At 44.5% G+C, this 18,654-nt stretch overlaps 1 protein-coding gene across 2 annotated transcripts in view; it reads left to right on the top strand.

Annotated features, from left to right (window-relative positions):
- The window catches only part of BICD2 (BICD cargo adaptor 2), an 81,883-nt gene extending 67,911 nt beyond the window's left edge, over positions 1-13,972 (top strand). Inside the window, exons 7-8 of one of the 2 annotated variants that reach the window (XM_071550937.1) lie at positions 8,558-8,768; positions 11,917-13,172. In XM_071550937.1, coding sequence (XP_071407038.1) covers positions 8,558-8,768; positions 11,917-11,922 — 217 coding nt within the window. In that variant the 3' untranslated portion in view covers positions 11,923-13,172. Of the gene's footprint in view, positions 1-8,557 lie in introns of both variants that reach the window. The other variant, XM_071550936.1, reaches the window with a different exon arrangement.
- The last annotated feature ends 4,682 nt before the right edge of the window (positions 13,973-18,654 follow it).

Here is an 18,654-nt window from a genome sequence, read left to right as displayed (position 1 = left end):
CCTTCTAACTTCTAGCAGAGCAGAAGGCTTTGGAAAGCAGGAAAAAAGTGTGCCCAGATGTAATTAGTGGCCATCCCCATGTTCCTGTGTTCCATAAACAGTAAATAAAGGGAGAGACAAACTGCAACAAGTCAGCAAGGGGACAAGTGGCAACTGTTAGAACATACTGGGGAAACTGTGGGCATGTAACAAGAGATGAAAATGACAAGATAATGCTTTTGATAGAGGAACAAAATCAGGATTCCACATAAGAAACCAGCAGCTAGCTGTCATTCTCTAATGGAGAAAAGGTGCTTCAAATGAATACAAACAGCGGCTTGGAGTCACACTCTTGCCAGTTTTCCAAGGATTCAAAGCATTTGGGAAAATATTCTTGTGTTGGTGGACATCAAATGCCTGCAGAATATAGAGGAGTTTAAATCCATGTGGAGAACAGTGCAATCCTCCCAGGACTGAGAGTTTCAGCTAAAGGGTCTCTGCACTGGACTCCACATGGTAAAGTATTCAACTTTCTAAAAATATCCTGTAGGATAAATGGTCAGAGGAGCCAGACACAGAAAATGTGACTTTGAAAATTTCCAGAATGGGATTCCCAGACAGGGGTAAGAGCATTTGCCTCCTATTCCTGCTGCTAGGTCTAGAAGTGATGAATGATGTCTGGAGACAGAGAAGGCCTGGGCTGCCAGCACCCACGTGGAAGCAAGGAGACATCCAGGCAGGACAGAGGCATTCACTGTCCTGTAGGCGTGCTGCAAACCCCACAAGTGATGTCGTGCACACAGTCCTGTTTATAGCTCTGATGTGCCTGCTCTAGACTGTGTCTGGCAGTTAAAGTGTCTGCTACAAGTAATGCTGGATATGTTTAAGACAGTTTTGGTGGAGGTGCTCCCTGTAGACAGCCCCTGGGCTTGGGTTGCAGCACTCCTTTCCCAGGGATCTGTGGGAGCAGCTGTGTCCACACCACATTCCCTGTGCCTGGTGCTCTGCTCAAACTCTGCTGTGCAGGAGAGTGAGCCATGGGATGCATTCCTGTGAAATAACTGGTGCAGAGAACTCCTCCGAGTAAAGGCTGTGGCAGCTCTTCTTGGGCAGCCTGTCTGCCTTTTGGTTTTAACCAAAGTGGAAAGGGAGTTACCTTAAAATAGGGGAGATCACTGCAGCAGCAATTACATCTCTCCCTGGTATTTTAGATTGGCAAGCCCTGGGTTTGTTTGGCAATTCCTAGGAAGTGTCAGTGCTTGTAGGCTGTAAAAAGCAAAGCACATGCACAGCTTGGGTGGGGAGGGGTGGGGTGGAGATAGCTGAAGAGTTTGGGATTAGATCTTCCATCCCCTGGGCCACTCCTTCAGTGAAGAACTGGGAAAAATGTTCTGCCTGTGTGACAGCTTTACACTTCTAATCTAGTGGCATAGGACTATTATTTTTAACCTTTAAATATAAAAAATAAAGGTGTTTTCTTTTGAATTCTAGGGGAAGGGCATTTGCCACAGAAGTTTATTAATCTCTCCTTGAGAGGTTTTTTTGGTGGAAATTGAGAAGAGCTGTCATGCCTGGCACTGAGGGTCTGGTTGCTCCTCTCAGTGCAGAAAATTTTTTCCACATGATTCAAACTACAGGAGAGATTCGTGATCTGATTACTTTCTTTATTAGCTTTTATTAACAGACATTGATTACACATGGCTGATTATGAAGATTCTAGAAAACTGTAGCTGGATATAAACAATTCATAGTGAAAATCACAGTAAATTGTGCAAATAAAAGCCACAGGTTTTATTTCTTTCAAATAATATAACTCAGGTGAGTTTTTGGTGCAAGGTATTGAGGAATTAATTACGAATTAGCAATTGACTAAAGTTTCCATACATAGTCCCTGGATTGAACTTGCTTATCTGTAATTGTAAACTGCCTAAATCTGGGATGTTGAAAGGAAAAGGTTTAAAACTGAAGACTGAGGATAGATTTGCTCAGGTGACTTTGCACCTGGGAATACCTGGACCTGGAGAATATTACTGTGGGAAACCATATATTGTGCCTACTGCTGTTTATTCTCTGTTTTGAGAAGTAGAATTTCTGTGTAGAGGTAACATAGGTGTTTGCAGAGACTTGGAGGTGCTCTCACAGACATGTTTGAGCTCTCTTTTGAGAGAGAGATCAAAGCTTGGAGATCACAAATGGTGGTAAACAAGGCCCTTGATAGAGGGATGCAAAGAGCAGCCCTGGCACCCCTGGGATGGGCTGAGCCTGATAGTGCCACGTTCCCACTGGGGTTTCTGTGCTCAGGTGTTGCTTTGGGATCCTCTGGTAAGTGAGGGAATTGGATACATTTACTCTTTGCCTTTCAGCCATGGTTTTGTGGTTGTCCTGGGGTTCTTTCTTCTGCCTCCTTTAGGAACTGTGCTCTGTTTTGTTGTTCAGGATTTCTTGAAGAGTACAGTACTGAAATTTGGATCTGCAAACCCAGGCCAGAGATGGGCTCAGTGCACTTCTAAGGATGTGTCAAAGATCCTGACCCTTCTGCCCTTGGGTCTGTGAGTTCAGGAGCAGCTGCACCTGGAGTTGTGCACATGGCAAACTCACCTGCCAGGAACACGCTCATAGGGGGTTAAGCTTTTTAATACTTCTGCTTCACAGCTTTTTAAAACCCAAATCTGGTTTTATGGCTGTGCAAAGCTCTGTCCAGTTTGAGTTCCTCCAGAGGAGACCAGCTCAGGTAGATTGTGTGAGATCACAGAAATTAGCTGGTTTCTGAAGACGTGCCTGTCTTCTGCTGTCAGACCAAGTACCAACCTTCTGTTCTTCCACCTAAATATCCAGCTGGTGTGCAGGCTGACTCCAGGTCTCCCCTGGGTGCTGAGGAGCCCATCTCTGTACACCACACGTGCCACACAAGGCAGAGCAGAAGAGACCTTGTGATGGGAGCTTGGATCGCTCACTTGGTTAAAACTTGGTTGTAATAATGCCAAGGTCATGGGTTCAATCCCCTGTGTGGGCCATTGACTTAAGAGTTGGACTCCATGATCCTTGTGGGTCCCTTCCAACTCAGAATAGTCTGTGATTCTGTGATACAGAAGTGTAGCAAAATTGCTGCCATAACCTTCTTCCTTGTGTTCCTCTGGTAACACAAACCATCGCTTTCCCTGCACATGAGCTGGTTTTCACCAGGGGTTGGGGTAAGGGGAAGGTGTTAAAAATCAGTCTTTAATATTAATTTCTAATATCAAGAGAAACAGCAGGTGTCTGATTTCCTACAGCCAAGCGCAGTCAGTGCCCATTTACATCTCGTTTTTGCTGTGTCTCTGCTAATACATATCCCAGTTTTTAATAAAGCTGAGGAATTGTGATTTTAATCCTCCATATTTGGATTTCTTATGTGGGTGGAAGTAGTTGATGCTTCTCTCTAATGCCTCCTTCAGTCACATCTGTCTTGCTTCCTTGGAAGTTGTCACGTGGTTCTCATTGATTGCAGAGAAGAGGGGAAAGTATAATTATGCCCAGGTGCATTTGATTACATCACTTTTTTCTGGAACAGAGCTTGATTCACTGGCGAATTTAGCTATAAATGGTATTAAAACTAGTGCATGCTGAAGGTTACATATACTGGTCTGTAGAACTGAGGCACAAACTGGTGTTTGTGGGAGGCAAGTGGGATGCATCTGTGGAAAATGCCACAAGCCATTGTTAGGTTTTTCAATAATTTGGCTTCAGAGAGCATTTCAGAGTATTTAGTTTTTATTTCTCATCATATTTAACACTTAGGGTGCATATTTCCCCTGTGTAGATACTTGTTTCAGCTGGTGGTGTTTTTAAGAATTTCCTTAAGCCTCTTTGATTTGTTGTTGTTAATTGCCAGTAGTAAGAAAATGGGCAACATCAAAGCCTTATATTCACTACTCACTTGAAGCTGTGAATGTGTGAAAATACAGCAGGCTTATGCTAATTTCATATTCTTCCTAAAAGCATGCAGGCTTAATTATTTTCTTTCAAAGGTGCTTTTAAAACAAAGACATCTTCTATTCTGACCTTCTCAGATATACAGCTGGGAAGTAGTTTAGCACATGGCAAATGAAATTGTAAAAGGGAAGGAGCTTTTATTGTTCTATCTGCAAAGCAGTGAAAATACACATAGAGAGAGCACAAAGATGTGCTGCCACAGCTACTGCTGCCAGCTAAAGCAGTGCCAGGGGCTGTGCCGTCTGAGATGCTCAGGGAGGCACTTGTTGGGTTTTGAGGGTGGGGGGCAGTGTGAGAAGATTAAACTGGGAGTCAGTAGCAGCAGCAGGAAGGAAGTGGGGCAGATTCCAGTCCTTCTACAGCCACTCGTAGGAAACTTCTCACCCCTTTGTTCCCGTGATTGGTTGCTGTGCCTTGCACTGTGGTGTTCCCTGACCCTGCACAGCCATGCTCGCACCAGAACAAGGTTTAAAGATCAGGAAACCAGGTTCAGGATACAGGACAGTGTGTAGGCAGAATAGTTAACACATCCCTGCCTCTCCCCAGTTCCCTCCTATACAGGTGAGAAGAGTTGCTCTCAGACTGGTAACACTTCCCTTGTCTTGGAAAGGAAGGAAAAACTCCCTGAATAGAATTTTATGGAAAACACAGGGGAAAAAAAGAAAGCTAATTTAGGTATTTGAAATAGTGAATACCTTATCATTTCTAGGGACAGTCATTTGATGTTGTAAGTCTTTGTGCTAATAGGAAGCTTGATGAGATAATAATTTGCTACAATCATCTTTTGGAGTCAAAATCCTGGCTTTAATTATAGCTTGGCTTACATGGGAAAGGCTTTACTGCCTTCTAGACTGTGCCAGGCATCTGTCTGTGTCACCCCTCAGCCATTGGCTTTGTCACCACTGGCTGTGCTTGACCAGGAGGCAGGAGTGATATCAGAACATGAGCAAGACCATGGAGAAAGTCGCTGCTCTGCTTTACTGCCATGGCTTTGTTTCATCATCTCTTTTTGTTCTAAATGGGCTGAGGGGAAGAGATCCGCCCCTTCCCCGTGGGTAGCCTGGATTGGCACTTCAAATCAATAGACAGCAGCAATCTTGATGCTGCTTCACTGAGCTGAAATTTTTGGAACTACATTGACTTCCCGGTGTGTACAAAAAAAGCAGATACATTTGGATTTGCAACAAAGAAGCTGGAAAAGGGGAGGAAATACCTCCCAATAACTTCACCTTGCCTAGATCTTTTGAGAGGGTTATACTGAGCTTGAAATAAGAGGAACAGGGACAGGTCACTCCAATACCACATCACCTTTTCCTGAAGCAATCGCATTCTGTTCCTCAAGGAATTGGTAACACTGTCTGGACATTTCCCTCGTTTGCAACAGTGGAGCTTGCAAGGAATCAGATTGGAGGTGTGGGCAGAAAAAGGTCTCTTTATAACCAGACTTGGCTGTTCACCTCAAATGTCACGAGTGTGTTGGAAAGCTGGAAGGAAACGTCACATCCCTCAAGGCTCCCAGAAACCTTCAGACTGTGCCTCACTCCCACCCCCAAGGGAAGGAAACCCTCTGTAATACCCTGGAGCAGCAGGGAAGGGTCAGTGGGGTGCTGTGGGCTGCTCAGCTCTGTGGTCATGCCCTCCTCCTGGGGCTGGTGCCACCCTCCCTCGGAGCAGGGCACTGTTATGCCCTCCAGATTATTTTGGTCTTTTCAGACTTCCCAGGGCTATTTCAGTCTGTTCCACTCCAGCACTTAAATGGATAAACAGGACAAGATCTGGCCCTGAATTTTCTGCTCCCTGGGGTGGAGGGATTGGCTGTGCCCTGTCAGATCCCTCTGGCTAGGATGAGAAGGGCAGGTGCTGGGCTTCCAGCAGTTTTGGGTTCCCGGGTTTGTTTTCTTAGAAGGAAAACCCCTCACATGCTGGTTTTCCCCTGGGCTACCCAGAGGCTGTGAGGAGCTCCAGAGCAGGATTCCCAGAGATGTGAGAGCACAGATTGCCACTCATGCGGAGGACCCAAACTCACCAAAACCTCTTGGTCTCTGAAGTTCCAGTGCAGTTATAGTTCATGCAGTTTTATATGAGTATTTTATATGAATATTTCTAGGCTACAGTTTAATCTTTACATGCATTCAAAAATAAAATGTTGGATTTTTTCTTTTTTCTCTTCCCAAGCAAACATAATTAAGAATGTAGGCCTAATCCTGCTATTTAAGGTCAGGGAGAGCAGAATTTGAGGCTTGATAGTATGAGCACAGCTGATGAATCTGCATATCAATGCAGCTTTGTTTTGTGGTGATTTTTTTTCCCAGTCTGCATTATATTACTTAATGATGATAAATATCCCTTAAAGTCAGGGGCTTTTCCATTTCAATATTAAAAGGAACTTTGCTGATATTTTTGTCTTTATGAAGAAGTGGTATTTTACAGATGGGGCCATTGTAAATTCCAGCTGGTACTTATGAATATTTATTTCTCTACCAATATGCATTACTGTCTCTGTGCAATAAATATGCATCCACATGTAACAATGTTAATTTTTTAAGTTGTTCATGGTGCAAGTTAAGCAGCTTCCAGGCTCAGTGACAATGACTGAGGATAGAACAGCTTGAGGCACTCATACAGCTTCCCACAACCTTCCCAGAAACTCTTGGTTCCTTTAATTGTTTTAGAATTGATTTTGATGGTGAGAACAATAACATAAAGGCCACTTGTTATTGAGAAAACATCCACTACTTATAGAACTTTTACATCAGGAATCAGAGTGGGTTAAACAAGAATTCTGAAAGATGCTTGTTTTTAACAGTGCTGTTCAGTCACCACTGGAGATTTGTTACTGTGAGTTGGTGTGTAAGGAATGACAAAGTTCAGGTGCTGTCAGCTGGTGCTAAAGGCCATTTTAGCACTGGCCATGTCACAGCACTCCTGCCCTTTACAGCCTGAGGCTTAGAACCACTGTGGTCTCTGTATAAGACAAAAGTAATGTGACTGTGTGGGTTGTACTCGCTGTGAGAGAACATCTCACTGCCCTTGGGACAGGGGTACTGTTACATCAGGCTCTGTACCCCCTTCCTCCAGGGAGGTGTTCATTACATTCCACTCAAAAGGCACCTTAAGTGCTGAGTGTGGGGTTTTATAACCCTGTTGGGGTCCCCTTATCCTGAGTAAGGGGGCAGCGTGAATGACAGTCAGAAGAGCTCAGGCACAGCAGGCATCAGAAGGCTTACAACTTAGAGAGTTTCCAAGAGCGTTTATTCAAGATAGTTTCATCTAGGAGAGATTCAGCTAAGAGAGAGTTTCACAGACAGTTTCCTCATAGCTCATAGTAGTTCTATTCTCAGTAACATCCACACCTTTATATCCTCTCACATCCAACATGTCATGACATTATTGGCTAGCCCAGTCACCTCACATTCACCAAAGCATCTCATTGGTCACAGGACCCCACACACACTCCAGGTGTCTCTCTTCTCTTTTAAGGGAGAACTCTAAACTGCTTTCCTTAAGGGATGCACTTACAGTCACCCCTACATAACCCTAGTGAAAATGTGGCTTCCTACAGGTTTGATTGGGTGTGTCTGCAGAGCTCTCAGTGCTGGTGTGGGCCGGACAGGAGGGACTCATGGAGCCAGCATTGCTAAAGCTCGGTGTGTTCCCTTACAGAGTGCTCAGTGCTGGTGTAGGCTGGACAGGAGGGACTCACGGAGCCAGCATTGCTAATGCTCGGTGTGTTCCCTTACAGAGTGCTCAGTGCTGGCATGGGCCAGGCAGGAGGGACTCATGGAGCCAGCATTGCTAAAGACGGTGTGTTCCCTTACAGAGCTCTCAGTGCTGGTGTAGGCTGGACAGGAGTGACTCATGGAGCCAGCACTGCTAAAGCTCAGTGTGTTCCCTTACAGAGCTCTCAGAGCTGGTGTGCGCCAGACAGGGACTCATGGAGCCAGCATTGCTAAAGCTCGGTGTGTTCCCTTACAGAGCGCTCAGTGCTGGTGTGGGCTGGACAGGAGGGACTCATGGAGCCAGCATTGCTAAAGCTCGGTGTGTTCCCTTACAGAGCTCTCAGTGCTGGAGTGGGCTGGACAGGAGGGACTCATGGAGCCAGCATTGCTAAAGCTCGGTGTGTTCCCTTACAGAGCTCTCAGTGCTGGAGTGGGCCGGACAGAGGGACTCACGGAGCCAGCATTGCTAAAGCTTGGTGTGTTCCCTTACAGAGTGCTCAGTGCTGGTGTAGGCTGGACAGGAGGGACTCATGGAGCCAGCATTGCTAAAGCTCGGTGTGTTCCCTTACAGAGTGCTCAGTGCTGGTGTAGGCTGGACAGGAGGGACTCATGGAGCCAGCATTGCTAAAGCTCGGTGTGTTCCCTTACAGAGTGCTCAGTGCTGGTGTAGGCTGGACAGGAGGGACTCATGGAGCCAGCATTGCTAAAGCTCGGTGTGTTCCCTTACAGAGCTCTCAGTGCTGGTGTAGGCTGGACAGGAGGGACTCATGGAGCCAGCATTGCTAAAGCTCGGTGTGTTCCCTTACAGAGCTCTCAGTGCTGGTGTAGGCTGGACAGGAGGGACTCATGGAGCCAGCATTGCTAAAGCTCGGTGTGTTCCCTTGCAGATGTGATGAGTATGTCACACAGCTGGATGAAATGCAGCGGCAGCTCGCAGCGGCCGAGGATGAGAAGAAGACCCTGAATTCCCTGCTGCGGATGGCAATCCAGCAGAAACTGGCCCTGACCCAGCGCCTGGAGCACCTGGAGCTGGACCACGAGCAGGCCAAGAGGGTGCGCACAAAGTCTGCCTCCAAAGCCAAGGGCAGTGCCCCCAGCGTAAGTCACGATCGGTCCTGCGCAGACAGGCCTGAGGGATCTGTCCTCAACAACCAGGTGTTCTGCAGTGAGAAATACAAAATCTATTGTGACTAGGACAGGTGTCTAGGAAAATCATATTCTGCATCTTATTTTATGCTGTAACTGTCAGCGTAAATCCCCACTATCTAATGTCGCAGTGAGTTGACTTGTACTAGTATGTTGTTGAACCAGGTAATACAGATTGTATTATGGTGTTCTTAACTGTAACTAATGCATAAGTATGGGGATGCTATTAACAAGTTAATAGTGGAAAGCAATTAGCTTTTTCCACAATTAACATGTCTGGGGTTTGCTGTTTATGGTAAGTGTTAAAGAGTACACCTGATAGAGTATATCTGGTGTTACTAATTGTAGTTTGTATAGCACAAATGTGATCCTTTCTCCAGGGTTGCAGCATACTTCAGTAAATGCTTTCACAGGCAGAAGCAAACAGAAAAACCTTCCTTGTTATTGTGGCTTACACAGTGGTGAAAAGCAAAGGTTAAAATTAGAGGTGTGTCTTGGAAATGCAGAGTATTTGGAAACTGGAATCAAAAAGTTTGCCTGTTCTGGCAGAGATTGAAAACTTGCTGTTGTATCACCACTGACCAAAGTTCCAAAGCTTTTATAGGCTATAAAAAGCCAGAAAAAAACTTGGTAGGGTACATTATTTACACTCTGTTTCCCTCTTTTCAGAGGGATAACTAGAAGAAACTTGCACATTTATATTAAAAATATGCAATAGTTACCCCATCTGATATAAATCTTAAAATGTTAAGAATTGGGATCCTACCTGGTAGACAGTTCCACCTGGTAGACAGTTGAAGAAATCCACCTGGTAGACTGTCTACCTGGTAGACAGTTGAAGAAATCATGTCCTGAAAGGATCTTTGTAGTTTCATGGTGCTCTTTGCAAGCATGACACTCTGGAAAGAACCTGTTTTAGGTATCACTGTAGCCATGCAACATGTATGTGTAGAATTGGTGTGACTATGGTCTGGCATTGTTGGTCACAAAGAGTTTTTCTCAGCTTGCAGTATTAACCTACATAGATAGTATTTCAGACCTCTGATTGTTTTTTAAGTACACAGAAGATACTGCATTCCATGTGCAAGCATGTGTTTCACAGGGCTCTACATTGGAGGCACAGGAAATTGAACCAGATCATCCTGCTAATGATGATTTATGAAGTAGCTTAGTATACATATTAATCTTTAAAAACAAGTAAACCTTTGTCTGCTCTTGAACTGTTAAGGGGCCTTTTTAGCCACTTAATTACAGTAAATTTGGTAGTGTAAAAGTGTACTTCATAATTGGTGCCTACATAAGAGAAAAAGATTGAAAACATTGCTTCTAAACTTGTGGCAAATTTGTGGAGCACTGCAAGGCACAGTTCTTTGTTTAACCCAGAGTTTCGAAGTGCCTAGCCTCAGACTTTATTTTAATGTACAGCCCTGTTCATTTTGTACTCTTTCCAGTACTTTTGTATGCCTGTAGTGTTACTAAAAGCAAGGCGAGGCTGCGCCGGTGACTGCTCGCTAAGTCGGTCCTAAAGCCATTCTAACCCCTGCTGTGGTTCTGCTCCTCTCCCCAGCCCCCGCCTGGTAGTCAGGAGATAGCCCAGTGCTAACAGAAGGGAGTAACCCTACGGCTGCTTTGCCCAGGGAGGGAGAACCACGGCGCATTTGGGCTTCCCAGATACTTCAGGGGGTGTGTGGGGTGGGGGGGAAGTTTTCTGAATTCATACAGTGAGACTTTAAACAAATGGAACTTTGCTCCAGAGCTGGGAGCCATGGGAATAGCACAGCCCAGGGCCAGAACTGCATCTATTGGTACTGAGAGGAGGAAGAAAACCCAAGTGATTCAACTCTAATATGTTGCTCAAACAGCACTGCTTGGGAAGTTTAAACAATCTGCAGTTCTGGTTTAGAAACTGGGCCCTGTGTGTCTGTTACTACTTTTTTTAGAAAACACTGAATTCTCCTGAATTTGAGCTTTAATATTGCTAAATAGCAGGTTTGATATTTTAGAAGAGACATCTTTTACAATTTTCAATCCTGCTTTTCTCTTCTTTGCTGCACAATCTTCCAAAAGGCCTTTATTCTTCTCATTCCTGCATTAAGTACAATTTAAAAATACTTGGTGAAAGCAGGTGTTTGAGCACTAACTTTCTCTGCTCAACAGACAGTTAAAATTCTGCTTCCACTATGGTAGGGAGCTTTAACACAGTTTTCACTGCTTCCATGTCAGTATTTTTGCAAAATACTAATGGCAAAAAGATAAACTGGAGAATGCATTGTTAGATTGCATAATTGAATGCATTGTTAGAGGGTTTTTTTTCAAATTAGCTGGAATTTTCTGTAAGGATTTCAATGTTACCAGGCAGTGACTATTGCTATCAGGCTTGGCTCATTGTTTCAGTTCCAATATGCAAAATTTTGCTGTTAGGCCAATAGTCTTAGTGGTCATTTCCATGCTCAGTCATTTCTGTGCATCTTTTAATAACCACAAAAGCCAACCTGACTGCTCTTTGAGTCTGTCACTGTTGTGGTTTATCCTGTCAGAAGAAGAACTGAAGAACGGTGTAAAGTGACTTGATCCAGCTGTTTGTATTTTTAGATAATATTTAAGACTGACTCTTTTAATTCTTAATTAAGGTTTTTTGAGACATTCATTTGCTGTAAGTCTTTCGTATCAGTCTTAATGGGTTGGGATAAAGCATGGAAAATTCCTTAAGCCATCACCTACCTCTGTGAGCAGGCTCTTCTGGATGGTTCTCTGCACTGGCCTGCATGACACACTGACCTGCATGTTTCTGGAGGACCTAAAGCTTCACTGCAAGCGTTTCCTGTGCACTCACTGCTGTTAACTCATGCTTGAGCAGCAAAGCTTTATTCAGTACTTGTAAGAATCCTTCTTTCTGCAAAGCTGTTGCTTCCAGGCTGAGCCCGTGGAGGTTTGTGCCCCCAGCGAGCTGCACTGCCTGTCTCCCCACAGCTAACAACCCTCAGCAACTAACCTGCCTGTGCAGCTCATGGGGTTCAGCGTTCAGCTCTTTAATTGAGAGATAAACACTGGTTTTTTATCTTTTTTTTTTCTAATGCTATTTTATTTTTCCATTTTTCAGCTATAGAGTAGTCCCCGGAGAAGGCCTTTCCAACAGTGCAACAGCATTTCTTAGCCTTCCTCACTCTGGTTCAAAGTGGTGGCCCATTGCACACAGAATGGAAACCACTGACCTGATCCTAACTTTTGAAAACACCTTTTCCTAAATACTACCTGAAACCTTCCCTTTCTGCCTGAAGCTGTAAAACAAACAAGCTTTACTTATAAGTGCTGCTGCAGTAAGAAACCTTACAAGTGCTGAAGAAACCTACTTCAAATGTAACGCTCACCAGGTCATGTCAGTGTGTGCTCTCCTAGAAATGTTGGTTGGGGGAATTTATTTCATTGCAGATGCTCATTTTTTACCTGATTGTTAAACCTGTGCACTTTTGATATTTTTCTTTAGCTTCTTTAATTCCTTATGTAGAAGAGTTTATATAAATGCAGTGGTTTGTGCTCATAGTCTCTCTCCAATTTGGAACTTGTGATTTATGAATTATATATCAGCATGTGGCAGAGATTTTGGGGGGGGCTCTAGATTGTGATTAGAAAAGAGTTTCAACAAAAAGCAGGAGCTCTGCTAAACTATGTGCTGTGCTTCAGCATCTTTTTTTATTATTATAAAATGTTAAGCTTTATATGTTTAAATTACTGATTTTTTTTTAACTGCCATGTTCATTAAGAAATCCAGGGTATTCAAATTCTGGGGTTTTTTTCATATTGTATTATTATTCTTAGGAATAGTTCAATGTAACAAGAAGAAAACTTGACTTTGCTCTGGTTAAAACAGTAATAGGCACTTGAAAAATATTAAATAAGTAGTATTACCTATAAATTCCAGAATTCCTGGGTTTTAGGAAGTTGAAGTATTATTGATTAACAGAATTTTATACAACTATACCAGTTAAATTCCAAATTGGAATTGTTTTGTTACTTTTTCATTTTATTGTGCCAAATTGTGGTACATTTAGAAAGAAAAATTCTGAAGTGGTCAATGATAGGGTGTTATCTATCAGCGCCTTTCTGTCACTCATTATTGCCAGTAGTGCCTTTGATCATTTGAAGGGAGACTCTTAGAGTAGTGTAGGCCAAGTCCTGTCACGTAGGAGGAACTAAATGGCTGTTTGGAATTTGTTAAAGCTGTGGAGCAATAAGTGCAAAGTGAACTCCCCTTTCGCACATTTTTAATGGTAGTCTTACTATAGAGCTTATATATTCAAGGACTTGTAAAAAATTCTGTTAGTCAATGATATTTCATCGTGCAAATTCAGGGGTATAGAGAGAAAAAACAAAAACAAGAAACAACCACAAAACCAAGAAACCTAAAAAGCCCAACTGCGGGTTGGGAACCAGACGGGCTGGTGTGGGACAGACAAGCAGTGTGTGAGCACAGCCGTGGGCTGGGGCGGGAATGGGCCGGGAATGGCGCAGGTGAGCGCAGCACAGGGACATCTCCTCTTGCATGTTGGACCCAGTGGTGATTTCAGCAAACAGAAATGCAGGAGAGCCTCGACCGGCCTGGCTGGGGCTCGTCGGGGCTCGGGGCACGATTCGATTGGCACCCGCGGGAGGGACCAACTCCTGCTCCTCAAACAGGACAAATTGAACTCACATTGACAGCGTGGAAAAGATTTCTGTTTGCTGGAAAAAGTTATTATTCCTAGATGTGGGGACTTGTATTTCCATCTTCTGTTACAGTATTGATTCATAAGAAATATTGTTACATTTAAAATTACTACATTTGTATGTGGGTATTTATTTGAAATGATGTCAAAGTACTGTATTATGTTCTATGTGCATTACCTTTTAGTGGTGGGTTGGTCTCCATTTAACGTCATATGCATGTAATCTTGCCAAGTAACCTTTACACAGATCTATAAAACAAAAAAAGTTAAAGAGAAAACATGGAAACGTCTTAAAAGGATAATTGTGTGTTAATTGGATAACCTTAGGAGGGGTAGAGGGCAAAGCGTTGCTTCCAGATTAATAAACCAGTGTTTAATGTAGGAAAGCAACGTGCCTGCGTAAAGGTGGTCACATTGGCAGGAGCAATAAAAGAGAAAAGGAATTGTGTGTTCTGCCTCTTGGTTTTGTGCCTGAAGTTCTCTGCTGAAGTGATTTTCAGTGTGGGCCCAAATATACACTAATTTTTATCTGAGAGAAACCAAATGCTTCAGGTGAAGTTTGCTGCAGAACTAGAAAATTAACTCTTTGTGCTCATATTTGAGAAGAACCATCCTCGGTTGTTCTGTGGGGTCTTCCTGGGTTAGTTTTGTCCTGGGTCAGGCTGGTTTAATGTGTGTCACTGAATAGCTGGACAAACCTGGTACAGGTATAGAGGGGCAGGACAATGCTTTGGTGGTTGTGGTGACAAATCCTCCTGACATTACATCTTTATTTCTCATATGCTCTCCAAAATACTCATGTACTCTCAGGGCCCATCCACCTTGGTCTTGACCTCTTCCCTGGAATTGTCCCAGGCCAGGCTGGGCAGAGCCCTGAGCACCCTGGTCTCGTGAAAGCTGTCTCTGCCCATGGCAGGAGGGTGGAACGAGTGCTCTTTAAAGTCCCTTCCAGTCAGTGATTCTATGAAAAAGCATTAAGTTGAAGTTTGCCCAGTAGAATTAACAAACAAACTCACCAAAAGCCCCTGAAGGAGAATGCCCAAAGACTGAGGGCAAGGCTGAGGTTTGCCCCATCCATACAGGGATGTTCCTGGATTGAGGATTTGATACTGGCCCCTAAAAACAGTATCTTCTGTCCCGAGGTACAATTCCCAGAACCATTCTGCTGATTCTTTCTCCCTGGAGACAGTCAGCTGCATGACACCAACTCTGTTCAGTTCTGGGCCCCTCAGTTCAGAAAAGAGATTGAGGGGTTGGAGCGGGGCCAGAGAAGAGCAACGAGGCTGGAGAAGGGACTGGAGCACAAGTGCTGTGGGGAGAGGCTGAGGGAGCTGGGGGTGTTTAGCCTGGAGAAGAGGAGGCTCAGAGGTGACCTCAGCACTGTCTAGAACTACCTGAAGGGAAGTTCTGGCCAGGTGGGGGTTGGTCTCTTCTCCCAGGCACTCAGCAATAGGACAAGGGGGCACGATGGGCTCAAGCTCTGCCAGGGGAAATTGAAGTTGGAGAGCAGAAAAAACTTCTTTGCAGAGAGAGTGCTCAGGCATTGGAATGGGCTGCCCAGAGAGGGGGTGGATTCCCCATCCCTGGAGGTTTTTCAGCTGAGCTTGGCCGTGGCACTGAGTGCCATGATCTGGTAAAGGGACTGGAGTTGGACCAAGGGTTGGACTTGATGATCTCAGAGGTCTTTTCCAACCCAATCCATTCTATGATTCAACATAATTTATACCTGGAGAGCACGATGCCAGTTTTCCTTGGACACTGACAACTCTTGCTCAGGGGCATGCAGTGAACTGGCAGAGTGTGTGTGCTGGGACACTCCCCCTGCTCCCAGAGCTCTGCATTTTGTGTAACAGGAGCTTTACCTGCAGGATGATCTGGGGAAGAAACACTGTAAATCCATCTGCATGCACATGAGAACAGACCCATGAAATGGTTAAATAGTGTGATTCAAGGATGCCTCAGTAAAGAAGAAAATGAGAAAACAAGAGAATATTTAGATTAAAAGCTCATCTAGTGAATGCCTAGTAATTAAAACATGCATTTCTTTGACTCTTTTCTGTGTAGAAAATTCCCCTCCCTGTGCCTGGGGGGAGTGTTGCCTGTGCAGAGATGGAGGGTGGGTCACCAGCTGCATTCCAGCTGCAGATGTGGCTGGAGTTCATCTCCAAGAAAGGAATCTGCCAGTGAATGTCACACTCCTGCTTGCAGCTGAGTCAGTAATTGTGCAGTGATCCTTTGTTCCTTGCAAGTAAGGCCTGAAAACAAGCTGCTTCACTTCCCAGAGGAGGAACAGGCTGGATTTCCATGTGGACTGAGACACCTGGAGATTGAAGGAGACCTGGAAGAGTCCCCATGTGCCTGGTTTGCAGGATGAAGGTAGTGAAAATTAAGACATAGGTGCTTTTTGGAGATCCCACTAGATAAGATGGTAAAGTTCAACCACACAAATACTTACAGGAGTTACAGTTTCAAAAATATTTTCACATTTTTGTATTTTTAAAAGCTGATGAAGTAAATTGCCCTGCAGGAGCAAGAAAGAATTATTTTTCCATCCAAGTACTTTGAAAAGAAAATGAAAAAATGTGAAAATCATCTCTGTGAGCTCAAACCCCAAGCAAAGTAGCTAGTTAATATTATTGAGCATATTATTATTTTTGAGTGTTATTTTGAGTGTTCATCTATAAAAGCTTCGAGCAAACATTCATTAGTGGTTCCTGGGAAAACCACTCAAAAGATGACTTCATCCTAGTCCTTTCTTTCCTTCTACCAGCACTGCTGTCCTTTCCCAGGAAAGGGAGGGGCAGATGCTGCTCCCAAGTACAAATGCAGATTTCCACAGCCTGGTATCTCCAGGGTAACCTGGGACTGCTCTGCCCCTGACCTTACCCAGCCCTGGGACTCTGGGACATGGTGCTCCTGAACTAAACTGTCAGGTTTGATAGTTACCAAGTGAGGGATTGTAAAATGTCTTTGGTTCTGTAACTGTTAAAACAAACAAACAAACAAACAAAAAACACAGAAGCCAATAAACAAGCTGGATCTGGTTCTGGGTGTTCAGAGTATTTCTGAGGCAAAGAGCATGCACCAAGGGGGAGCACTCTAATGAAAGCTGATTTGTGTGATTATGCTGGAGAAAAGCTGAGAGAAAGTTTGAAATTTACTTAAAACCCAGTCTGCACTAATGTTTAACTAGGACAGTGTTTGTAATGGGCTACTTGCTGGTTAAACACACATGAGCAAAGCTTGAGTTCGCTCCATGTAGATGAGGTGAGCTCAAGCCAGGCTGAAGTGAGTTAGTGCATGTCCAAACCTTGCAAGAGAATTAGAGTTTAGCTGAGCTGAAAATGACTATCAGAGTAGAACCCCCAAATACTGTGACTTTGACTCAAGTGTCAGGTTAGAAGGACACTGTGTGGGCCAGATATGTACCTGCCTGGTTCTCTTTATGTTGCAAGAATCTGAACAACTTTATAGATTTAAAGTGTCGCTGATATTGCTTTTGAAATAAATATCAGCAGGCGGACACTGGAGTTGTGACTGTCCTAGGCTAAACTATTGTAGCAGGCTTAGCAAGCAGGAAAAACTTCCAAACTGATGATTTAGTGTTTTAAAGAGATTGTAAGAGAAAAAAAAATTAAAAGAGCGGAACTTCAATCTGTCCCAATCTTGTCCATAACTTTACCAGACACTGAAGTGAGACTGATGGGCCTGTGGTTTCCAGGGTCCTCCTTGCCCTCCTTGAAAATCAGGACAACATTCACCAGCTTCCAGTGAATTGGCACCTCCCCAGATCCCCAAAACTGCTCAAAAATCATTGCGAGAGGTTTTACAATGGCATCAGCAGCTCTTTGAGGACTCTGGGATGAATCCCATCAGGCCCCAGAGGTTTGCAGGGATCCAGCTGGAGCAGCAGATCCCACCCAAGTTCAGGGTCAGCTGGGAGTTGATCATTCTCACAGTCTTGGTCCTGCAGCTCAGGGCAGTGAGACCCCCTTGGTCTGTCATCCATGGCAAAGGCAGAGGCAAAGAAAGGGTTAAACCCCTCTGCCTTGTCTCTGTCCCTGTTTGGGAGGTGACCACCCTCCTCCTGGAACAGGCCAGTGATATTTCTGTACTGCCCATAGCCATCAACATATTGGAACAAACTGGTTTTGTTGTCCCCCACATTTCCAGCAGCTTCAACTCCAGTTGAGCTTTGGCTACACGAATTTTCTCCCTACAGTGATGAACAGCATCTTTGTATCCTTCCCATGTCACCTGATTTTGCTTCCACTGGGCACACACCTTCCTTTTTGCCCTGTCTCCAAGAGAAGATCCCTGCTCAGCCAAGCTGGCTTTCCTGGAGGCAGAAGGGAAAAGCTAAAAAAGCCCCTATCCAATCCCAAGTATCTATTCATAGAAAAATGGGTGTGTTTCTGTGGGGTGAGGAAAAGGGGAAGGGGCAGAAAGGGAAGCAAGAAAGTAGAGGGAAAGGATGTGATCTGCATGAGGCAGATAAAAAAAAAAAAGAGAGAGGAAGGTATGCAAGAGTATGAAAGGGGCAGGAAGGAAAAAATGGCAGCAATGGATGAGGCTGGACCCTGAGCAACTTGAAGCAGCTGAACCCTGCACGGGCACAAATTGTTTGGCATAAAGCCTAGGAAAAACTCAATTCCAAACAAGCAGCTGGCAATTTAGTGTGGTCTGGTGGTATAGACTGCATAGTGTGCATTTCTCCATCTTGAAGGGATCAGCTAGCACGTTTGTTGGCTGCCAGGGGCTGGGAAGAGGCACAGAGAACACGAGACCACAGAAGGAAAGAGCAGGAAGGAGAAAATCAGAACATGTGAGAGAAAAATATGTTCCCTGGCATATTTGAATGTGTTTGTGTGTGGTTTCAGAATGTCTCATGCAAGTCTCCTGGGTTCCGGTAACCCTCTGTTTTAATCTGCAGTTCACAGAATGATTTCCTGTTGGAAGTATGAAGGTGAGCCCAGGTGTGCCCAGGTGGGCAGGAGGCCAGTGGCACCTGGCCTGTTCCAGCACTGCTGTGGCAGCAGGACCAGGGCAGGGACTGTCCCCCTGTGCTGGCACTGCTGAGATCACACCTGGAATCCTAGGCTTAGTTTTGGGCCCCTCGTCAGAAGAAAGACCTG

Source organism: Pithys albifrons, chromosome 3, assembly GCF_047495875.1.
Source record: "Pithys albifrons albifrons isolate INPA30051 chromosome 3, PitAlb_v1, whole genome shotgun sequence".
NCBI lineage: Eukaryota > Metazoa > Chordata > Aves > Passeriformes > Thamnophilidae > Pithys > Pithys albifrons.
The sequence above is the reverse complement of the archived record's forward strand: the minus strand, read 5'-3'. Positions and strand labels throughout refer to the sequence as shown.